The following is a 19,825-nucleotide window of genomic DNA, read 5'->3' as shown; positions in this document are numbered from 1 at the left end:
AAAATGCAAGAATTTGCCTGAAAAGGAGGGAAGGACAGACTTTTGTTTCGTGTAACCAGACTTAACAGTACACCAGTGAACTCCAATATTACTGTCGCAAGCTATAGTTATGACCAAAGAGAAACAGAACAAGAAGAAGATAGTAATATTCTTGAGATGGCTCATGTGAACTACGTACAAAGGCCGAATCAGTTCACAAAAGTAATTAACTTCGTTTTCACAAGAGAATGCCCAGAGAAACAGCAAGGAGACAGACATTAAAAAGAGCTGAAGTCATTTGGGGTAGTAAACATACAATGAACTAAATCACTTCAGCTCTATAGCTGAAGTTTCCCAGTTACAAAAGAAAAACTTTAGCTCTAGCACTGAAGTTTTTATTTTGTAACTGGCGAACTTCAGCTCTAGAGCTGAAGTTTTTGTTTTGTAACCGGAAAACCTAGAGCTGAAGTTCACCAGTTATAAAATAAAAACTTCAGCTTTTTCTTTTGTAACTGGGAAACTTATGTTTACTACCCCAAATGACACTCTTTTCACGTAACTTCAGCTATAGTTATGGCTCTACTTTCTAAATAACTTCATTTGTAGTTTTCTTGGTTATATATATGGTACAGTATTCACGGAATTAATGGCAGTTTGCCAAATAATTAAAGTACGAAAACGAATAACAAAGTAACTTAAGATTTTATTGTTGCCTCAAATGGTCCACGTCAAATTGCAAAGAAAAGGTGCTTATCATTGATTAAGAAAATAGAAGTTGTAATTTTATGTAATAACTTGTGCAAAAGAAAAAAACATACACTATTTTTCTGCTAAAAAACGAAAAGCATGTCTGAATAAATATGCAAGAGTTTTCTCTCTAGTGCATTGACTAGAAAATAAGATCAAACATGACTAGTAGACTAGATAGAAAATAGTAGCAGAAGACAGAAGAAAGAAGAAGAAAAGAAGAAAATGAAAGAGGAGAAGGAAGAGGAGAAAGGGGGTTGAAATTATTTAAAAAGTGGGTACAAGTTAAAAAATTTAAAAAAAATGAATATAGGTTAAATGGGGGCGCCCTAGGGTACAAGTTAAAAAATTTAAAAAAAATGAATATAGGTTAAATGGGGGCGACCAAATAGGGCGCCCCGTGCAATTTTTACCAAATGTCTAAGCAAACCCGATTCCAGTAAACCAAGCCCACATGATCAATAACGTAAGAATCAAACCAACTATCAAACTTATCCTTAGCGCTCGCTACCACACAAGTTATTTTGGCAGCATCGGGCACCTAATAGTGATCAAAGTAATACTCACAACATCTTATCCAACTCCTGACGTTGTTTTTATCGAACTTCGAAAAATCCAATTTAGCATTCAAGAAATAAAGACCATGAGGAGAAAGATCCTGTTGTGAGAAAATGAGGGAACGATATGGTTAGAAAAATAGGATAAGTGGGCTAGGGAAAAACAAATCAGGGCTTGGGTAGTGTATATAGATAGGTATTTGGACCGTGCTGAGCGATTGGGCCATCGAAAAAGGAGCGGACTTTGTGAAATAAGAATAAGAAGTTGTAAGGGATAAGTTCACAAATACCTACCCAACCCAAACAATTTATCCGCTTCTACCCAAACCAAAGTATTTACCCAGTCTACCTATTCCATGGACCATAGAATGCTTATTGATGATCCAGCACTCATTTGATCCTTTTCTTTATTTATTTTTTCCTTTTCTTATATAATTAAAAAAACTGATAAAGAGTATTTTTCCCCCTTATTTGTTCCATATTTTTCTTTTTCTCCATATCAATTATAAAAAAAAACAACCTATATAGTATATCTTATTTATCTTTTTCTTATTATCTTTCATTTTTTTTTCTTTTTTAAAATATATGTATTACTGTAAATATTTCTAGCACATAGGATCCAAAAGTATATGTCATTATAATAAGATGGTATATTAGTATAAAAAAATGGCATATTAGTATTTAATGCTATTATAAAATACTTGTCATAATAGTATACCAAAACTGCATATAAATATACCAAATAGGTATATTACTATTTTACATCATCTGACACCTACTTATACAATTAATATTATTTTTATGGAACTCTATCAAATTCATTTAAGAAAACATTTGCAAGGATCTAGTTGAAAAAACTAAAAAATTTAAAAAATAACTTATTTATTGCAGTATATTATTTTATTATATTGTATACTACAACAGTATAATGTTACTATAACTATGACTTTAGTTTTACACAATAGCACCTAGATGATTCAACAAATAACAGTCGAAGTATACAATTATGGTATATTGTATACTATTACAGCATACGGTTGCAGTATATTGCATACGGTTGCAGTATACTGCATATTATTATAATATATCATTATAGTATATTGTATACTATAACAGTATATTGTTGCAGTATAGTTATATACCTCCTACAGTATAATATATATCATAGTGATATATTGTTGGATAACTGTGTTCGAGTATAACAGTATAGCTATATACTCTTATAGTATATTTGTATACCATATCGGTATACTATTGGATAACTATATTTTTCTTCGATTTTCAGTTGAAAAATTTGTTCTCAATCACCTCAGATCAGCTTCAAATGAGATCAAATTTCAGTATGAACTTTCAGAAGGCACTATAACAACAACAACAACAACAACAACAACAACAACAACAACAACCCAGTATAATCCCACTTAGTGGGGTCTGGGGAGGGTAGTGTGTACGCAGACCTTACCCCTACCCTGAGGTAGAGAGGCTGTTTCCAAATAGACTCCCGGCATCCTTCCCTCCAAGAACTTCCCACCTTGCTCTTGGGGAGACTCGAACTCACAACCTCTTGGGCACTATAAGCAATATTTAATAACACCCACTTTGAATCAAACAAGAAATCTTCAAAATAAAATTTTTAAATTCAAGAGTTTCAAGCCCATCAATGGTGGATGTTCAAATACACACAAAATTCAGATTTGGGAAGCTTAATATATAACCACAACAACACATGGGTTCAGAAATACAAATAAATACATAAAAAATAATATACTAATATAGAAAGAGGATTCTGGAGTGAAACACATGTAAAATAATATGAAAACTTGTCTTTTCAAATTTATATAGAAAATTCTAAAAAACAAATGGGTAAATGCACGGGTATGTACTGGATTTTCATCATCCACTAAAAAGACTAAGCTATAGGTATTTTTTGAAAGGGGAAAGGAACGCCTGGGGTGTGGACTCTCTTGTTTAGAGAAATTAAAAAGAGAAAGGGGGTTGGGTGCGGGTAAATGGTTTAGGCCATATAGGTAGGAAAAGTAAATTCTTTGGGCTTAGGTATGAAAGGGTAAATAGTTTGGGTTTAACGGGTATAAAGTGAGATTTTCTCAAGTTGTAATAGGTATTTGGGCCGACGAAAAAGGAGCAGTGGTTGAATAAGGTGTGGCAGAGGGCTGATACAAAGGCAAATGGGCTATTATAGGGGTGTATAGCACGGTATAGCCAGTTTTCGGACTGATCATTCAAAAATAGTCACTGTTTACGAAGTCAATGAAAAATAGCCACTATTTTGCTGCAACAGAGACCGGTGCCGCATAATATACGAGAGTTCGGTGCATTTGAATGACCAGTTGTAAATCTGGCTATTTTTAAATTTCTCCCGTGTGTGTGTGTGTGTTTCAGTAATGGACACCGGAATATAAGTTCAAAATGGTAAGAGGCAACCTGACGACGATAAAGTGGTATAAGGACCAGTTAAGGCTGGAAAGCTTGTAAGGCGGTGAGAGGAGCTCAGTGAAACATGGATGGTGAAGTTAATTGTTGAGGAGAGAGTGAGAAAAATAGGGACTCATAGGCGCAAAAAAGAGATGTTCACTGACCGCTAGTGTGGATCCCGGGCGTTATCTATTGAATTCTTGATTCAATAGCTAACTCCTACATACAACCGCCAGTGTGGATCCCGGAAGAAAAACAAGCAAATTAGGCGATATGGTTTATAGACCTTTTCCGTATAAGATATTCTTCAAATTTCTCATTCATGTTTTTTTAACTTTAGTTAAATGGAAAGAGGTAAAGGCTACCAATTGATAAATGGATGCATGGTTTTGAAGAGGAGGAATGCATTAGGTTGTATGGCCTGGCATCTTCACAGAAACATTAATGAGATTGTAGAACAAAAAATAGATGAAGTAAATAAGCAGGTCCTCTCATTCTTTTTTCACCATCTGAAACCTCATTAAAGATCACCACGAAATGTATGAGCTGTACATTACTCCCAATTTTATTCCTTTTAAACTAAAAAGACTAAGGTAAAAGGAAAAAGAACAAGTTCTGTGTTGAATACGAACTAGATAGATTTCTGTGTCTCATTTCAAGTTCAATTAGCTTATCTTACTATATAGGACTTCCTATTACTCATATTTTCATCATCTTAAATATACTAAAGTCAGACTGCTAAATGAGTTAATAAGCAGTGGTTGTAGTAACACTGCCCTATGATCACTCAATAGCCAATGCAAGATACCCATTTTAAATAACATGAACTGAAAACTATACAGATGCATAGCTGAACAACCAAAGTATTTTCACCTTTTATTATGTAACAACGTAATTACAGGTATATATTTGCCAAAATGAAACATGTTAAACAGATTCCACCGATCTGTTTTTTTTTTTTAAATTCCTCTGACTGCAATTGATCGACACAATGGTGTGTGCCACTAATCAGTTTTCCTAAAGTTGATACTAGGGTCATATGCTCATATGACCTCATGTATCTTCAAACTGTCGAACCAATCAACTAACTCGTCTCAAGGTCAATATGATGCCAAAGGAAAAACTCTCGTCCATCTGAGAAACTTTGGACTTGAACTGAAATATCTTAAAGTGCTTCCGATTAAAATTTGCGATCACTTAACATCTATTTAACTTTTAAGACTGGACTCCTGGAAACCAGTATGAGAGTTGAAGAGATGCAAATACAACAAAGAGATTTCAAGGGCAATCACCTGAGCATAGAAGACCACGCTTGACGGTTCTTCAACTTAAGCATGGCCACAGTTTTAGCTACAGTAGCCATGGTCAGTTGATCTACTAATGAAGCACGAATCGGAATACCTATTAAGAACCTAATAGGCTGATAATTGAAATACTAAATTTAATGGTACCAATTATTGCCCCGATTTTTCCTCCTTGTTACTTTAAAGAATAAAGGTGCAGTTCTAAAAATTTTAATTAATATTTTTGTACTAACATGTAGCTATAATACTTACTATGTGATGTGCAAGAGGCTATTAATTTCATTAAGGTTTCTCACAAATTTGCTGATGTGATAAAAAGAAACACGCACCTGGGATTATTTTAGGTTAAGTAGAGAAGTTTGCTTTTATTCCTGTTCCAGAACAATAGCCCAAACCCATCAAAACTTGGCCTCAACAACTGGGTAGTAAGGAAATACATATTTTAAGAACGTGCTGTTACTGCAAAACAATTGTACATACAAAAGGACCAAACTGAGAGCTGAGAAGTCATCCAGTCATTCGGTTCAGCTGTCCAACTTTTGCATGGGCAATTTCAGGGCTCTGAACCTCCTAGGCCACTTTTGCAAAAGCCTTACACAAATAGATAATGTGACATCAGCATAAATAGCCCGTAAAACTAGATGATATATCAAGATAATGCATTTATAATAGCAAGCATGTAAACTGGGATATTCTTCACCAACAAAATACAGCTTTTAGTATTGTCTATAAAGTGAACAAGCATTGCAGTAGCAATCATAAGGCCTGAAGCTATGCATGTGCAATGACAGAAATAGAAATATCCTCTCTTTTACAAGTAATTAAGCAATGAGATCAACCTTAATAGAGCAGAATTGATACAGAATATATATATATAATCGACCCCAACTCCTTTTGAGACTGACAATTAGTTCGTAAATTCATTCACCTTTAATAAGTAACTCATAAAAAAATTCCGCATAGTACCCAAAAAACTTTAAATGATGAAAATAAAAAAGCAGGGATGAACGTGAGGCAGAGTCCATAAAGGAAGTGTTCTTACCAAATAGGAGTCAACTGTGCAAGTAGTCTAAAATGGCAGAAACAATATGCAAAGAACCAGTGACTACTATAATGCCAGATTGTTCTCCAGTTCTTTCGCTGAGGATCTTAAAACCAGTTCTCATACAAGCCAATAGTGATCCCTCCGCAAGTAAAATGCTTCGAGATTCGGAAATCCCTGCAGCTTGAAGTGATTGATCCTCACTATCTGCAACTTTGAGGTCGAGAACCTTAATATCCAGCTCTCTCAAAGCATTGACCCAAGCACATTTCAATAAAGATGCTGAAGTCATTCTTGATTTAGCACCAGCAATGTCAACTTCTGTTGAAAATACAGCATCCAAATCCCCAACTGCCAAAAGGAACGGCTGTCTTAGTGGAGTCATTATAATATAATCAAATACCAGAAAACATGTAATGCGTAAGTATCATATTCAAGACAAACACTCCAATATCAGAAAGCTCTCATATTTCATTTAGAACTAAGAATACCAGTTAAAACACATAAATGGCCAAATGGAAGAAGAGAGCAAACAAACATTAAATATTAGGAACAGTTTGCTGCTTTTAGTACTCTCCATTTTTATAGGACTTTAAATTTTTTTTATAGTACTCCCTATGTCTCAAAAGCAATTCCTTTGTTTTCATTCTAAGATATTTTAGAGAAATATCTACTTTCCTGAAATTGAACAGTTATAAGTTGTCTTATACCAAGAGAAGCTAAATAAACTCACCGTATAAACTTCCCGACATGGAAAGAATCTGATAACCCACATTTGGGCCCAATTTGTTACATAGAAAAATACACAAAAAGAGTAAGAAGTCATTTTGACTAGGAAGATGTGCGATTTAGTGGAATACAACATTTTGGTCAAACCAAAAAGAATGTTCAGATGCTCTAAAGTGATGTGGTCTTTAACCTTAAACCTAATAATGAGGTTCCAAAGTTTGTGCCTCAGGAAGAAAAAAACTAGAAATTGAATCCCAAATTTATCTTGAAACCGATCAATTAATCAACTATGCCACAAATCCAAACTAGTTAAGTTTGGTTGTATGAATTCTCAATCATTCCGCTCTACTCGAGTCTATTCCATTCCCGATAACAGATAATGTCTTATAAAAGACAAAAAAAAAAAAACTGAGATTATTTGAATTTCACAACTATCCCCACACTAACATACAAAATTCTACACAAAAAATAAATAAATAAATAAATCTTGTTAGGACTGAACATATTTATCGGAAGTTCCCGAAGGGACAACTCTTGTTAAGACCAAACATAATATAAGAGACATAACAACTACACCTTTACACCAACTAGTTGGTATCGCATATATGGATTTTTTATGCCACTTTTGTACAGTTTTTAGCTAAGTTCACATTGACTTTGAAAGGTTGAAGTTTTTTCAACAGTTTCCATCCATGTAATTTTAGTTTTATCCCATTTCTATTTAGCATCATCAATTATCATATCGTCACACCTCCAGACAGTGCATATTAAGTCTATGTAGGACATACCAAAACCATCCTAAACAACCATCTCTTACCTATTCTCTAAGTGTGCCACTTCAACCTATGTTGTACGGACTCTCCAAAACTATTGCAGCACCCATGTCAGATCCTCAAAAAATACACTACTTTTGTAGGATCCGACATGAACCCGACGACAGTTTTGAAGAGTCCGAGCAACATAGCTTGAACCCTTTATCTGAAATCGTCATTTCTAACATTGTCTAATCTTGTGTGACTGCACATCCATCTTTAATATCCGCATTTTTAGGACATTCATCTTGTGGATATTTTAGGCTTAGAGGCCCAATATGCATTGCCCATGTAACATTACTAACAATTGTTCCAGGTATCATACCATTTTTGATACCATTCTACTCGAAGAATAAGTCCAGATGTCCATATTGTGTTCATTTAGGTATCACAATTCTGTCTATTCTTCCTTCACCTTCATTCTTCCAATAGGGGCTAAACATGCAATGCATATATTATGATAACTACTCTCTAGAGTACTTCTCCATAGTTTCAAGTTCTCATTAATCACTCTAAAGAGTCATAGATTTAGGACAAGTATTTATTTGCGAAGTAACGGTAGCAAATACACAAAAGGGGTCAAATTGATAACGGAACAATGTCAAAGTTTTAGGAAAAGTATTTGGTTGCGATATAATGATAGCAAACATGCAAAAGGGGTCAAATTAACAACATAACTATTCCACAATCTTCAAGCTGCAGCTCCGCTGTAATTGAATAATTAAATTTATGCATGAATAAGAACTCATCAACCAAAAAAAGATATGGAAATGTCATCTGCAAAACCTAGATGGTCAAACCTGAGAGTAGCTCTCTTGCGAAACCTAGATGGTCCTTGTCATTAGCCATAGCAACCACAACAACCATTTTTGCCTTTGGAAATGTCATCTGCAACGTGTTTGCCAAAGCCCTGGCAGATTCCTTTGTATGTGCTGAAAATATTTATTCATTATTATAGTATCCACTACCAAAGACTGACAATCACAACTCTTGAAAACAGATGTAAATCACTGTATTATCCATGGCTATGTACACATGCATGGCCAACAATAAGAACATCAGGATTCAACCTCCATCAAGTAGTATAGTGGCCCCAGGTACTCCAAGTAAATTAGCTTCTTCTGAAGACAATATTTGGCTTCTGCCTTGCAAAAACGCACTCTCCAGACCAGCACGAATAGATCCACTGGACAAACTCCATCCTAGTATTTAGACGCATTACAAGGATAAAGTTAAGAAGGAAGTTGATCATAGTATACAAGCAAAAAGTTAAAATAATTCAATCAAGTACCTGACGTTAATGTAAATTCTGCAGTTAAAATAACTTAGATCCATTATTAGACGACATTTCAATCTATTTATAGAAACAAACGGAAGAGATTTTATGAAGCTTTAAGATGAACCCATTCCCATCCTTTTCTGAAACTACTTGAGTCAATCAGGAGAATCATGCCAATTAGAGTTAAACCCACAACCGAAAAGAGAAAATCCAAAATTAATGGGGTTAAGCACGTGTTGGTAACTAAATGCCCCTGAAATAGTTCTAGCATGTCATGGGAGAAAAGTAAATCTTGGCCTAAGTGCCATTAGTTCAACAGAGTAAACGAGATTTGCCAAGAACAAATCCTTCAAATTAACAATAAAAAAAGGTAAAAGCTTTGAGATGATCATTGTATCATGGAGCAAGCTGTAAGCCCAATGATTTATGCAGTTTTAGCATCCTCAATCCCTAAAACTATATCAAATTTATACTGCATAATAGAACACAAGGTTGAGTACCTACCTATCATAAATATATAATACAAGATTAAATGATCCCCATATGCATCGGCCAATCTGTACTGTTAGAGAAAATTCGTAAACTAACTGGCAAGAAAAAAATGTATCCACTTTTCCTTTTAAGTGGCATTCGAAAGCCAATCACCATAGTAAAAATTAATCGAGTACTTGACTGATGCCGGTGATGTTTCAAATAACAAGAAAAGGAGGTTATATGATTCAATTTCCATCAGAGCCAAAGACATTTTAACTTGCTAGAACAACTATTGAATATTGAATAAAGATTAAAAGAGATTTTTGAGTCCTTACCTTGCTTATTAAGGCACAAGGCTGCACATGTAGCAGTTACAGCATTTTGAAGTTGGTGAGCTCCAAGCATGCGTAATTTCACACCTAGAAGTTCAATCGACTGCACAATTTATGAAAAACAATCAATAGCTTGTATATTGTTGGACATTGGACAAGTTTCAAAAAGTCCAATTTGTCATGTATGAAGCACAAATGAAGATCAGTATATACCAGATCAAAGTCCTTCACAATCTGGAGCACTATATCACACAATTGGCGAGGTATGCTACTCACGTCACAGAAGCCTCTCAAAGCGCTTCTGTTTCCAGGATCAGATGCTGATACCACAGGTGAAGACATAGAAAATGCTTTCCCACGAAGAATGCACTCAATAGATGGAATGAATGGACCTCCTAGAACAAGCTGAAATATTGAATGATTTGAAACAAGTCAAGCATAGTTGATCCAAATAGCAAATAAGATAACTAATAATGTTTTTTCTTTTCCGAGTTTAAGGACAACAAACTGGCCAATCTTTTTCCTTTTGAACGCAACATACTACAGACACAACATTAAGAGGTTAATCATCTTTGCTCTCTCATCAAGTTAGAGGTTAGAACTAGCAGATTAGTATCCTATCGCATATAAAAAAATACATCCATTTAGGGCATGAGCTAATTGCCCAGTGTCTGAAAGCACACATGTTCAAATAACCAAACATCATTAGATCAAACACAATTTCCAAAAAAATTTAAGTTAATCTTGAAATATATGCAATGGATAGGCAGAGGGAAGAACCACCTAACTGGGCGCCCATGCTTAACTATTCCTGATTTTGCCACCGCTATACTTTCCAAAGAGCCTCCAAGTGCTTCTAGATGTTCCTCACCAACAGTAGTTATGATTGATAAAGCAAGATCAGAACCTGAAATAACATTAGTGGCATCTCGTGCTCCGCCCAATCCAGCCTATATGATAGGGGAAAATCTAAAACGTTAATGTAAACACGAACAGAAAGACAACTTTGATTTTGGAGGAAAAGAAAAGATAAAAGACCAAAAATCTAATATGGTCTAAACATCTATTTTTTCAAACACCAACAATGGGAAAGAACAGAGGAAGTGGGAGGGGAAAAAACGAGTATAGCTATCATAGAGAAAAGAGTCAAGTTAACGCATTTAACCTCCACAACTGCAATTTCCGTATTCCCTTCAGCAAATAGGCTGAATGCTATAGCAGTAAAAACCTGACATTTTAAGAGAAAAATGGAACAACTCAGACAAGACCATATGAAGAGGCAGACCAAAAATCGCGACTGAAAATTGATTTGGAGAAAGCAAATTCTCGGAATTATAGAAAGAAACTATTAAATAACTCCATGGAGCAAAGCATAAAGGAATTTTCTCTGATCTAACAGCAAAACCACCTTTCAATAATTAAGTTTATATTACTGCAAAAAGAAAGGGAAAAAAACCTCAAAATGACTGAGACATCCATTCTCAAGTTTCACTGCCCTCTCAAGAACCTCCCTCCTCCTCTTGAAATGATGATTCAACGCCTTGGCTGATATTGGCTCGCCCCATCTTCCCAACGTTATGCGTTCCCTAATAGTCTGTATATGCGGACTGCTCATATAAAGCATATTAAATAGTCATACAAACTACATTAATTAAATACAAAGTGCCTGAGCTAAATAATAAGAGCATATTTAACAATACCTAGTATAGCAACCAACAGAATAGCCTTCTGCCCGCAATATACTGGAGAGGAATGCAGCAGTTGATCCTTTTCCTTTTGTTCCAGCAATATGAACAGTCTACAATAATTTGAACTAGAAACACTCAGCAACGAGGACTATGACTAAAGAAGCAAACAACACGTGAACTCAATCAACCTAGTTAAAAACCAAGATAAATTTAGTACTACTCGCTGTGCACAGAAAGGTTAAATTTGCAACAAAATTACAAAATATTGAATAACCGAATGAACATTCCTATTTAGCAGTGGTAGAAAAAATCAGACCTTGAACCTAGATTGGGGATTACCGAGGAGCCCCACCAAGCGACTCATTCTACCAAGATCGAAACCATATTCGGAATCTGTGCCTGCGCCTATTGGAACCCCTGACTTCTCGAAGTTTTTCAGATTGTTCAAAAATTCCATTAGTTCGTCTAGTTCTGGCTCCTCTCGCAAAGTGGAAAAGCCATGACGGGTGTTCTGGACAAGTCCTGCAGCTGAGGAGAACATACTTCTCTGAAATGAACGACGGAGAATGCTAATATTTTTCATTTTCTTATTCTCACACTACACTGAAGAAACCATCGGCGGTTCTGCTTTGTAATTGTAAGGCGAAATGGCGTGCTGACCCAAACTTGTACCGCATTTTAAAGCCGAAATATAAACTTTTTGACTTTTCCATTTTAGCATCTCAACTCAACCAGTTGATTATAAATAAACCATTTCTTCAAAGCTTATAACTTAGTTGCGCGACAAAAAGAACACGTCAAGTACTAAAGCCATTTATTATTTTACACGTGTCATCAAGGGTTCTTTTTTTTATAATTAATTTATCAAAATTTCCTTCTTATTTTATTTCTTCCATTATTCCTTCTACACCTTTTAGAAGGAGCTTTGCTTGTTTACAGAGACGCCGCATGAGCTTCGCTAATTTGAAATTGCTTTCCTTATACACCTTTTGGTTACGAGGGTATATTACGGAGCCGCCGCAGGAGCTCTACTTGTTTACGATGTGACTAAAAGGCACACTTTCGAGTGGTTGTCGAGTTGGAAGATATACTGCAACAACGCGATACGACAGTAATAGTAGTAGGGAACAAGTGTGACGTCGGAGAAAATATTAGGACTGTTAATGCAGAGGAAAGCGAGGAATTCGCGAAGAGTAATGGATGTTTGTTTATTGAAGCTTCTGCTAAAACGGTGGTGAATGTGGTAGCGGCGTTTGATAGGACGGTGGAGAGAATATGTGAGAAGATGGGATACGGGGATGTTGAGGAGGTGGATGAAGCTCTGGGAATTAATATTTGGAATTGGAAAGGGTTTGGGATTGGAAAGAATACAGGGGTGAAGCGAATTTTGCGGGGATGGGGTAAGTGGGTCTGATTTATTTTCTTTCTTTTTAATTTTTTTCTCTGGTTTTAGATTTTTTAAATCACAACTATTGCAGTCACGCGCGTAATTTTCGTGACTTGTACATACCTTGTCCACATCATCTTTGTCACTGACACATATGCATGATCAACGCTTAAATAGGTTTATTAATTATCGGATACATGAGTTTGAGTGTTCAAATGGGAACAATGTAAGTTCGTGTATCGGTTTTCAAAAACCCTACAAGTTTAAGTGGCCAGGAAGTCATTTCGCCTAATTGTAATAACTGGTATTCTTCCACAAAATTAGAATTGCTCGAGAGGAATTGTCACGAAGACCTCAACACTAATTTGAATTGGCCTATTTTCTTTCTCAATTTCTTTTGGTTGAAAAATGGTTAAATGAGTGGGTTAGGATGTATGGGTCATTTTTAATATTTTAAAGAGGAATTTTCAAAAATATTATTGTTTAGTGGCTATTAATTTGCTATAGTTACCATTTACTTAATTACTTCATATACCTATGTTTTCACTTGTTATAGAGTGTATCCGATGTATTAAAGCTACTATATTCATGAATACAGTAGCAAAACTCGGCAGAAAACAAGCAAGTCCAGCTAAACATAGACTGTATTCATATGTATTCGCGAGCTATATTCGAGAATATAGTAACGAAAATTTGTGAGAAAAAAGGTCTTCAGCTTTTTAAAAACGGTAAGTGAATCAATTAACGCGATAGACTCCTAATATAACTCAACAAACTCAATTATAACACACAAAATTTGTATCTCCAGTTATAGAAAAGATTCTCAGCCGAAAAACACTCCAAAAATAGAGCAATCTTTAGAGATTCAATCCATCCTTTCTTTTTTTAGTGGTATCTTTACTAAAATATTTTTTAGTGGTATGTTTACAAATAGATTTATATATTAGAAATTATATAGATACATTGAATACAGTTAAATACATAAAAATACATTGAATACATGAAGTATAGCAGGTCATCTATAGTGCAAAAACATATGAATACATACTGCAGATACATTTGAATACATATATACATCTGAATACATAAATTATATTAATTAAAAAAAACATATGAATACATTCTACAATACATTGAATACATATTTGTTTACTATGAAAATGGTAACAACAATTAAATTTGTAGATGAGATTCTAAAAATACGTGATCTATTTTTATGCTAGTTGTATGAGCGGATGATGCTAAGAATATGAAGTTTAACGATGAAATGCGAGCTAAAATGAGGCAATAATCAGACCGAGGGACTTACTGCCCTAGCTTCGGACTGGTCGATGGAGGACCTCGGGGTCGATACCTAGGCTCGATCTCGAGCTATTGGGGGTAGTCGGGAATGGGATAACAGTTAAGATATGATTAATCAAGGCTCCTTATGGCCAAGACCAAGCAATAGATGAAGAACAAGTAAGAAAGCTATAAATGCTAAAGTGGCCTCGAGCCAGAGAGAACGAACAAGTTAGAAAGAAGAGAGAGAGAGAGAGAGATTATTGCACTTGAGTAGAATAGATGGAGCTCTAAGATTACAGGGTGTTAGCGACTCTCCTTTTATAGGAAGGGGGAGCCCTAACTTAGTACAAGATACGTTGCGTGATAAAGGAAATAGGATGGGACAACCGGCTAGCTTTATGACGTATACGTGGGTCGATGTTGAGCTGCTCAAATAGACCTGGTCGACTCCGGATGTATTCTTCGGGAGATTCCCGCGTTCGTCGGGACTTCGGTCGGTATTATCCTTGGCTGGGCATCGAAAGATCATGAGGGAAGTGACTGGCTCGAGATCCCAGGCCTCCGAGATCACCCTCCGAAGCATTTTGTCAAGGAGAAATCAGCCTCCCCGATTTTACCGCACACAGATAGTCTCCGCATTTCTTAGAGGGAAGTGATAATAAATGATTTTGACACCCCACTTCTTGGTCTCCCATAACGACGTCGTGCTGATGGTGCAGCCCCCATTTTTACAAGTGCCGAGGCGTTTCGCCGTATGGCTTCTCCAGGATCATCCAAAATGTCACGACTCTTCGTTCTTCGTGGTTGTGTTATTGCTATCGACTCAGCTTCCATGAACGCATTGATTGCGCCTGCTGTTACACTTTTCGAGGGCGGCAATGGCATCGTAGGTTACTTTACCCTTACCTTATAAATTGGGCTTCTTGTGATCAATTTTTCATTCAAACTTCCTTTGATACCCATCCTTTCCTCCTTTCCTGCCATTTTTAGTCTTGGCTGTCTCGTTATGTTTGAGGCCCACGGCCTCAAGATCTTACGTCATGTGTGCCATAGCCCAACTCTCGATCCTTCTTTGGTTGGATGAAGTTATGCCGTTGTGATGCTATTGTTGTTGTTGTTGTTATTGTTGTTGCAGTCGTCGTTGGCTTGGGGCGATGAAGCAGAGGGCCGATTTCCTCCGACCCTGGGAGATACTTTGGATTATGCATCGCTGCTCACCCTCCTCCCTCGGCTTGGTGCGTTACACCCCTTTTGGATTCCTAGGGGGTATGGCGACAGTCTCTGCTGGCTGTTGCCTCCCGGGTTGAGGCAACGTCTCAAGAAGTGGCTTTAAAATGGTAGTACTAGCGGAGTTCGTACTTGCCAAATTTTTCACCCGGCCACTTCTTGTCTTCTTCCGACCTCTCTTTTGTCATTTTGCTCTTCTCCCCCGCCTTCCTCTTCTATATTCTTCCTTTTGAAGATGCCATTCCGGGAGGTATTAGGATGAGGTCCTCGAGGGAATTGGACTTGGAAGATATTGTCTTTGAGGTCATACGCCTAAGGGGATGATGACGGAGATGCCGTATTTAGGGAATAGGCTAGATTCCTAGGCTCTTGTTGTATGCATATCTTTTGAACTTATTTATTTTTACGTAAGGATCCCCCTGCAGGCTTTTGTAATCATATGTAAGGACCCCCCGAGGGTCGTTGTAAGTGGACATTTTTATAAATACAAAGATATTTCCTTGATTCCTTCCTTCGATACTTGCGGTATTCTTTTATGTTTTTGGCAGACCTGAATGAACGATCTTGTTTTATCATCTGTGATACTAACCTCGGACGTGAGTATTCTTCCCGGCCTTCGATTGATAAAAACAGCTTCGCGTGGGGTCCTTCGTGATTTCTTAAACTGAACCCGAATAAGGCCAATAACCTCGGGCCGCTAGAACCCTATCTTTGCGTGGAGTTGTGGATAATGTTTTCGGGCCTCATAATAACCCTTCGAGAAGAAACTTGCTCGAGGACCCGTAGACCAGGGACGCGGGTGACTTCCTGAAGGAAGTCTCTGAACGAAGGCCTACTCGTTCTTGGACCATCCTAGATAGCACCCGGAGCCCGTTTCGTACAGGTGTTTGTTAAAAAAACACTTGTTTCTTTGCAAGCTGGTTTCACTTGACGGAGGCCTTTGAAGCTGTATGTCAATCTTGTGTTAGTAAAGGCATTGTTGGCCTTCTGGAGCACTGTCTTACTATAATGGAGGTCTTCGGGGTTGAGCATTACCTCGAGACTAGAAGTGGTGCTAATGGTTGGTGTCTTTAGTTGGCTTTGAATCGTTGCCGCTCTCCCCATATGTAATGTGAGGCTGCTTCCACCTTCCCCGGGGTCATCGAGGTCTGCTGACTCCATGGTACCGATGGATCATGCCTTTAATGGTTGTTATTTGGGGGACGACAAAGATCGGGCATGGACAAGTCACTCCGCTCGGGTGTTAACCGCTGATACCATACCTTTGGAACCCACACTATTTGTTTGAAAAATGGAACAATACTTTTTAGGCGGCGCGCCCCGCGCTTTGCTAGCTCTGCTTACGGCAATAGCGAATTTAGTAGTTATGCCTTCCTTCCTCCGTCGCGTTTGTACGGGCATTGTTGGTATTGGACGGTCCCTTAGGGGCGAGGCGGTGCTCCCTCCGGAGAGGGAGGAGTTGTAGGCTTCCGAGCTAGGGTACGACAGTGATAAATGAGATATGCGCTCATAATGAGATTAAGCTTTTAACGGGGCAAGACGGGTTTGTGCTTCTGAGAAGAGCGCATCATCCGAGCCTGCTGTTCCTGGGGTCCTTGGAGCGGTGGTTCTTTCGAGTGATTATGCCCTGGCCGGGGTTGGTTCTTCCAGGCCAAAAAAGGTTTGGCCAACAGGAGTGTGCTTGGCCTTCGTGAAGGTCTGTTGGCTTCATTTCGCGGTGAGTTTCGGCATGATTCTTCCGCAACTCGGATCTTCCCTTTCTTATCAGGTTTTCCCTCTGTAAGACTTCGATAGGCTCATGTTTGAGTTGCTATGCCTAGGGGCTAGACTTCGGGGGGGCCCTGGATGAGGGTAAGTCCCTTAGGCTCTTTAGCGAGGAGAAGGAGGGGTTAAGTCAGTGCACTGGTTGTTTGGGACATATCGGAGCTCGCATTACAGAAGCCCTTTGATGAGGCAAGTGCCTTCTTGTGGTAAGCATTTCGCCTTACCAACCTTTGAGGTTAGGCTTTTGCTTATTTTTTAGTTGCAGGAAAAAGGCGAAGGCTCATAAGTACCTTATGGGTGAAGCCGACCGAGCCAGGAATGCTTGCGGTGAACTGAAGATTCAAATGCAGGCTCGAGCTTCGATTTGAGCGGACATGATCGTAAAGTTGTAGTCTGATTCCTCGAAAGTCGGGTTGAAAATAACCAGTGCCCGGACTGATATAGTACTGAGTCGAACCGAGGACGATGAGGGAGTGGCGACCCATTTAAAGGACGTCACTATTGTCCGAGTTGAGTTGGAGTGGGCCCTTAACCGTGAGAAAAGGGATGAGGGATACGTTCGTCGTAGATTTTGGGAGAGACGCTTGAAGAGACATGCGCCAGGGATTCTGACCTCCTGAAAGGGTTTGCTCGAGTGAAGGCGGTCGAGCGTGATGCTTGGTTGCTTCTTGCCGATGCCACGGAGAGCGAGGCTGGGGCCGGTAGGCCGTAACCTTTTGGGGTGGAGAGTAGATTTTGCCGCCTTGTATTTGCTATTTGTAGAGCATGTTTGTAGATGGAGAGCGCGCCTTTCGCACATATATACAATAAGAGAAAACTTGAAGCTTTATTTCCTTCATATCTCTTTCCGCATTGCCTTTGACCAGGCGGGCTGGTTTTGGTATTTGGGGGGAACCTCGTGGGTCTGAAGCTAATTAGGCAGGCCCAAAGGCTTTTAAGTGCGATTTTTGTCGTAAGTAGGCATTGGGGCCTCTGTGCTCTGCCTAGCTGTTTAGGCTCAATCTTTGAGCCCGGCCTTGACTCGAGCTTACTAGACCTCCAGTCTCATGTGCCTGCATGAGTGGATGATAATTGTTTTTATTTCTCGCTCTAGGGCGTTTGTTGTTTCAACTATTTTGGGTTCAGTCTCCAAGTTGCATTGCGACTCGAGCTTCAATTGACCCTCAAGTTCTTTTGATTTTCAAGCTGGCGATAGTGGCTCTTACGTTGTTTGGTCATTGAGACCTTTTAATATGTGGCCCGGAGGCTTGTATAGTTAATTATTTTGGATCCGATCTCCGAATCGGGTTACGATTCGAACTCATTTTAATCCTCAAGTTTGCAAATTTCAAGTTGGCGGCAATGGCTCTTACGCTGCTTGGTCGTTGAGACCTTTTAGTGTGTGGCCCAGAGGCTTGTTTGGCTGGCGATAATGGCTCTTACGCTTTCGCCCGTGGGCATTTTGTAGGCTTTGTTTTCCTCTCATTAAGGTCTTTTTGAAATGATTTTGCCTAAACCGTCGTCGGTTCTGGAAGAATCTCGATTTCAAGTCGTTATCGGCGATGTTTGGGCACCTCGGAAGGTTCCTAGCTCGTAGGCTGAGTAGGTCGAAGCCTTGTTATTTGGAGCTGACATGGTCGAAGCTCGTTTGACTTTTGAGGGAAGCCTGTTTTAACCGGTTCTTTCTGAAGTATATTCGAAGTAATAGCCTGTGATTTTGTTTAGCGACGGTGGGGCGTCCCCGAGTCGCGTTAATTTGGATGGATCAGCCGTTTTGACCATAGTCATATGTATTTGGCCGGAGCCATTTTTGATCTCGAGTGATAGTTTAGGCGTCTACACCGAGGGTATGCCCTTTCGGGATTCTTACAAATGCGACGTATAGCCTAAACTTCAGAATTTTTTGAGTTTATGCCTGTAGTAAGGTCTTACAGTTTGTCATGCCTGTTGAGGTTTTACAGTTTCTGTTGCTATGTAGAATAGATCTGGTTATACCAAGTCTGCCCGCTCGGGGTCTTACGGCCTCGGGTTTCCCAGTATAAGGCGATTGGCGACAGCCTCCGAGTCATTGAGTTTGCTTAGACTCGAAGGCCATCATTCACGAGCTCGCAGTTACCTTGCTGGGGCTTTATGAGCTCGGAGTTCCGACCTAGGATCCTGCGGGTGCCAAATTCTTGACGCTAAGTCTCCGAGTACTTCGGGACGCATTTAGGGAGGGATCCCTGCTGTGAGCGTGCCGAACTATCCTTTTTTTTTCGACAAAAGTTATTTTTTGATTGCTTGATACAATTGTACATGTATTCGTCAGCGGGGGCCTGACTATATGGACATGGCTCGTTCGACTATTCGGTACGATACATTGTTTTCCTACAGGAACCTTATTTGGTGTTTCCAAAACTCCTTCAAGCAGGTAGCTTTCTATGGGATTGCCCTTCGCTATTCAAAAGTCGTCCGCAAGGGAAGTTTTGAGCATTTTGCAAAGTTCCCCCTTAAGCAGCTCGCAGACGTTGCCTCGTTAAAAACCTTGCCGGTAAAAACCCTTCTTTTGGGACAAAAATGCGGTCGAAGGAAAAGAGTGCAATGGGTGCGTTTTTAGAGCCTTGAGGTCTTCCAACAGCGCTAGAGTTCCGGCAGCTCCGGTCGGGTGCCTGCATAAGGGTTAGTTCCAAATTCAAAATAAAAAGGGGGATAGTTATACCTTGAAGTGAGATATGCTGGCGATGCCTCGGGGTTGGTTCATTATAATTGCCTGGGGCGGAGACGCGGCGTGGATTTCTACTTCGTTTTGTCAAGCTCGACCAAGGATGA

The 19,825-nt window shown here is 38.7% G+C and overlaps 1 protein-coding gene across 2 annotated transcripts; it reads right to left on the bottom strand.

Moving 5' to 3' along the window:
- Positions 1-4,568: 4,568 nt before the first annotated feature.
- Positions 4,569-12,113, bottom strand: LOC107798987 (dihydrofolate synthetase). 2 transcript variants are annotated; one of them, XR_001651038.2, is made up of 12 exons: positions 11,693-12,113; positions 11,389-11,486; positions 11,145-11,295; positions 10,854-10,916; positions 10,477-10,638; positions 9,902-10,093; positions 9,692-9,791; positions 8,674-8,805; positions 8,404-8,535; positions 6,063-6,413; positions 5,501-5,611; positions 4,569-5,391 (listed from the first exon to the last, which is right to left on the bottom strand). XR_001651038.2 is itself a non-coding variant. In XM_016622039.2 (11 exons), the coding sequence occupies exons 1-10, from the start codon at positions 11,957-11,959 to the stop codon at positions 6,073-6,075; spliced, it is 1,638 nt and encodes a 545-aa protein (XP_016477525.1). In that variant the 5' UTR covers positions 11,960-12,113; the 3' UTR covers positions 5,416-5,611; positions 6,063-6,072. The 2 variants fall into 2 exon arrangements, 1 of the variants encoding a protein (XP_016477525.1); XM_016622039.2 differs by lacking the exon at positions 4,569-5,391 and having other exon boundaries at positions 5,416-5,611.
- Between the last annotated feature and the right edge of the window lie 7,712 nt (positions 12,114-19,825).

Source organism: Nicotiana tabacum, chromosome 8, assembly GCF_000715075.1.
Source record: "Nicotiana tabacum cultivar K326 chromosome 8, ASM71507v2, whole genome shotgun sequence".
Classification (NCBI taxonomy): Eukaryota; Viridiplantae; Streptophyta; class Magnoliopsida; order Solanales; family Solanaceae; genus Nicotiana; species Nicotiana tabacum.
This window is presented reverse-complemented; position numbering and strand designations above follow the sequence as displayed.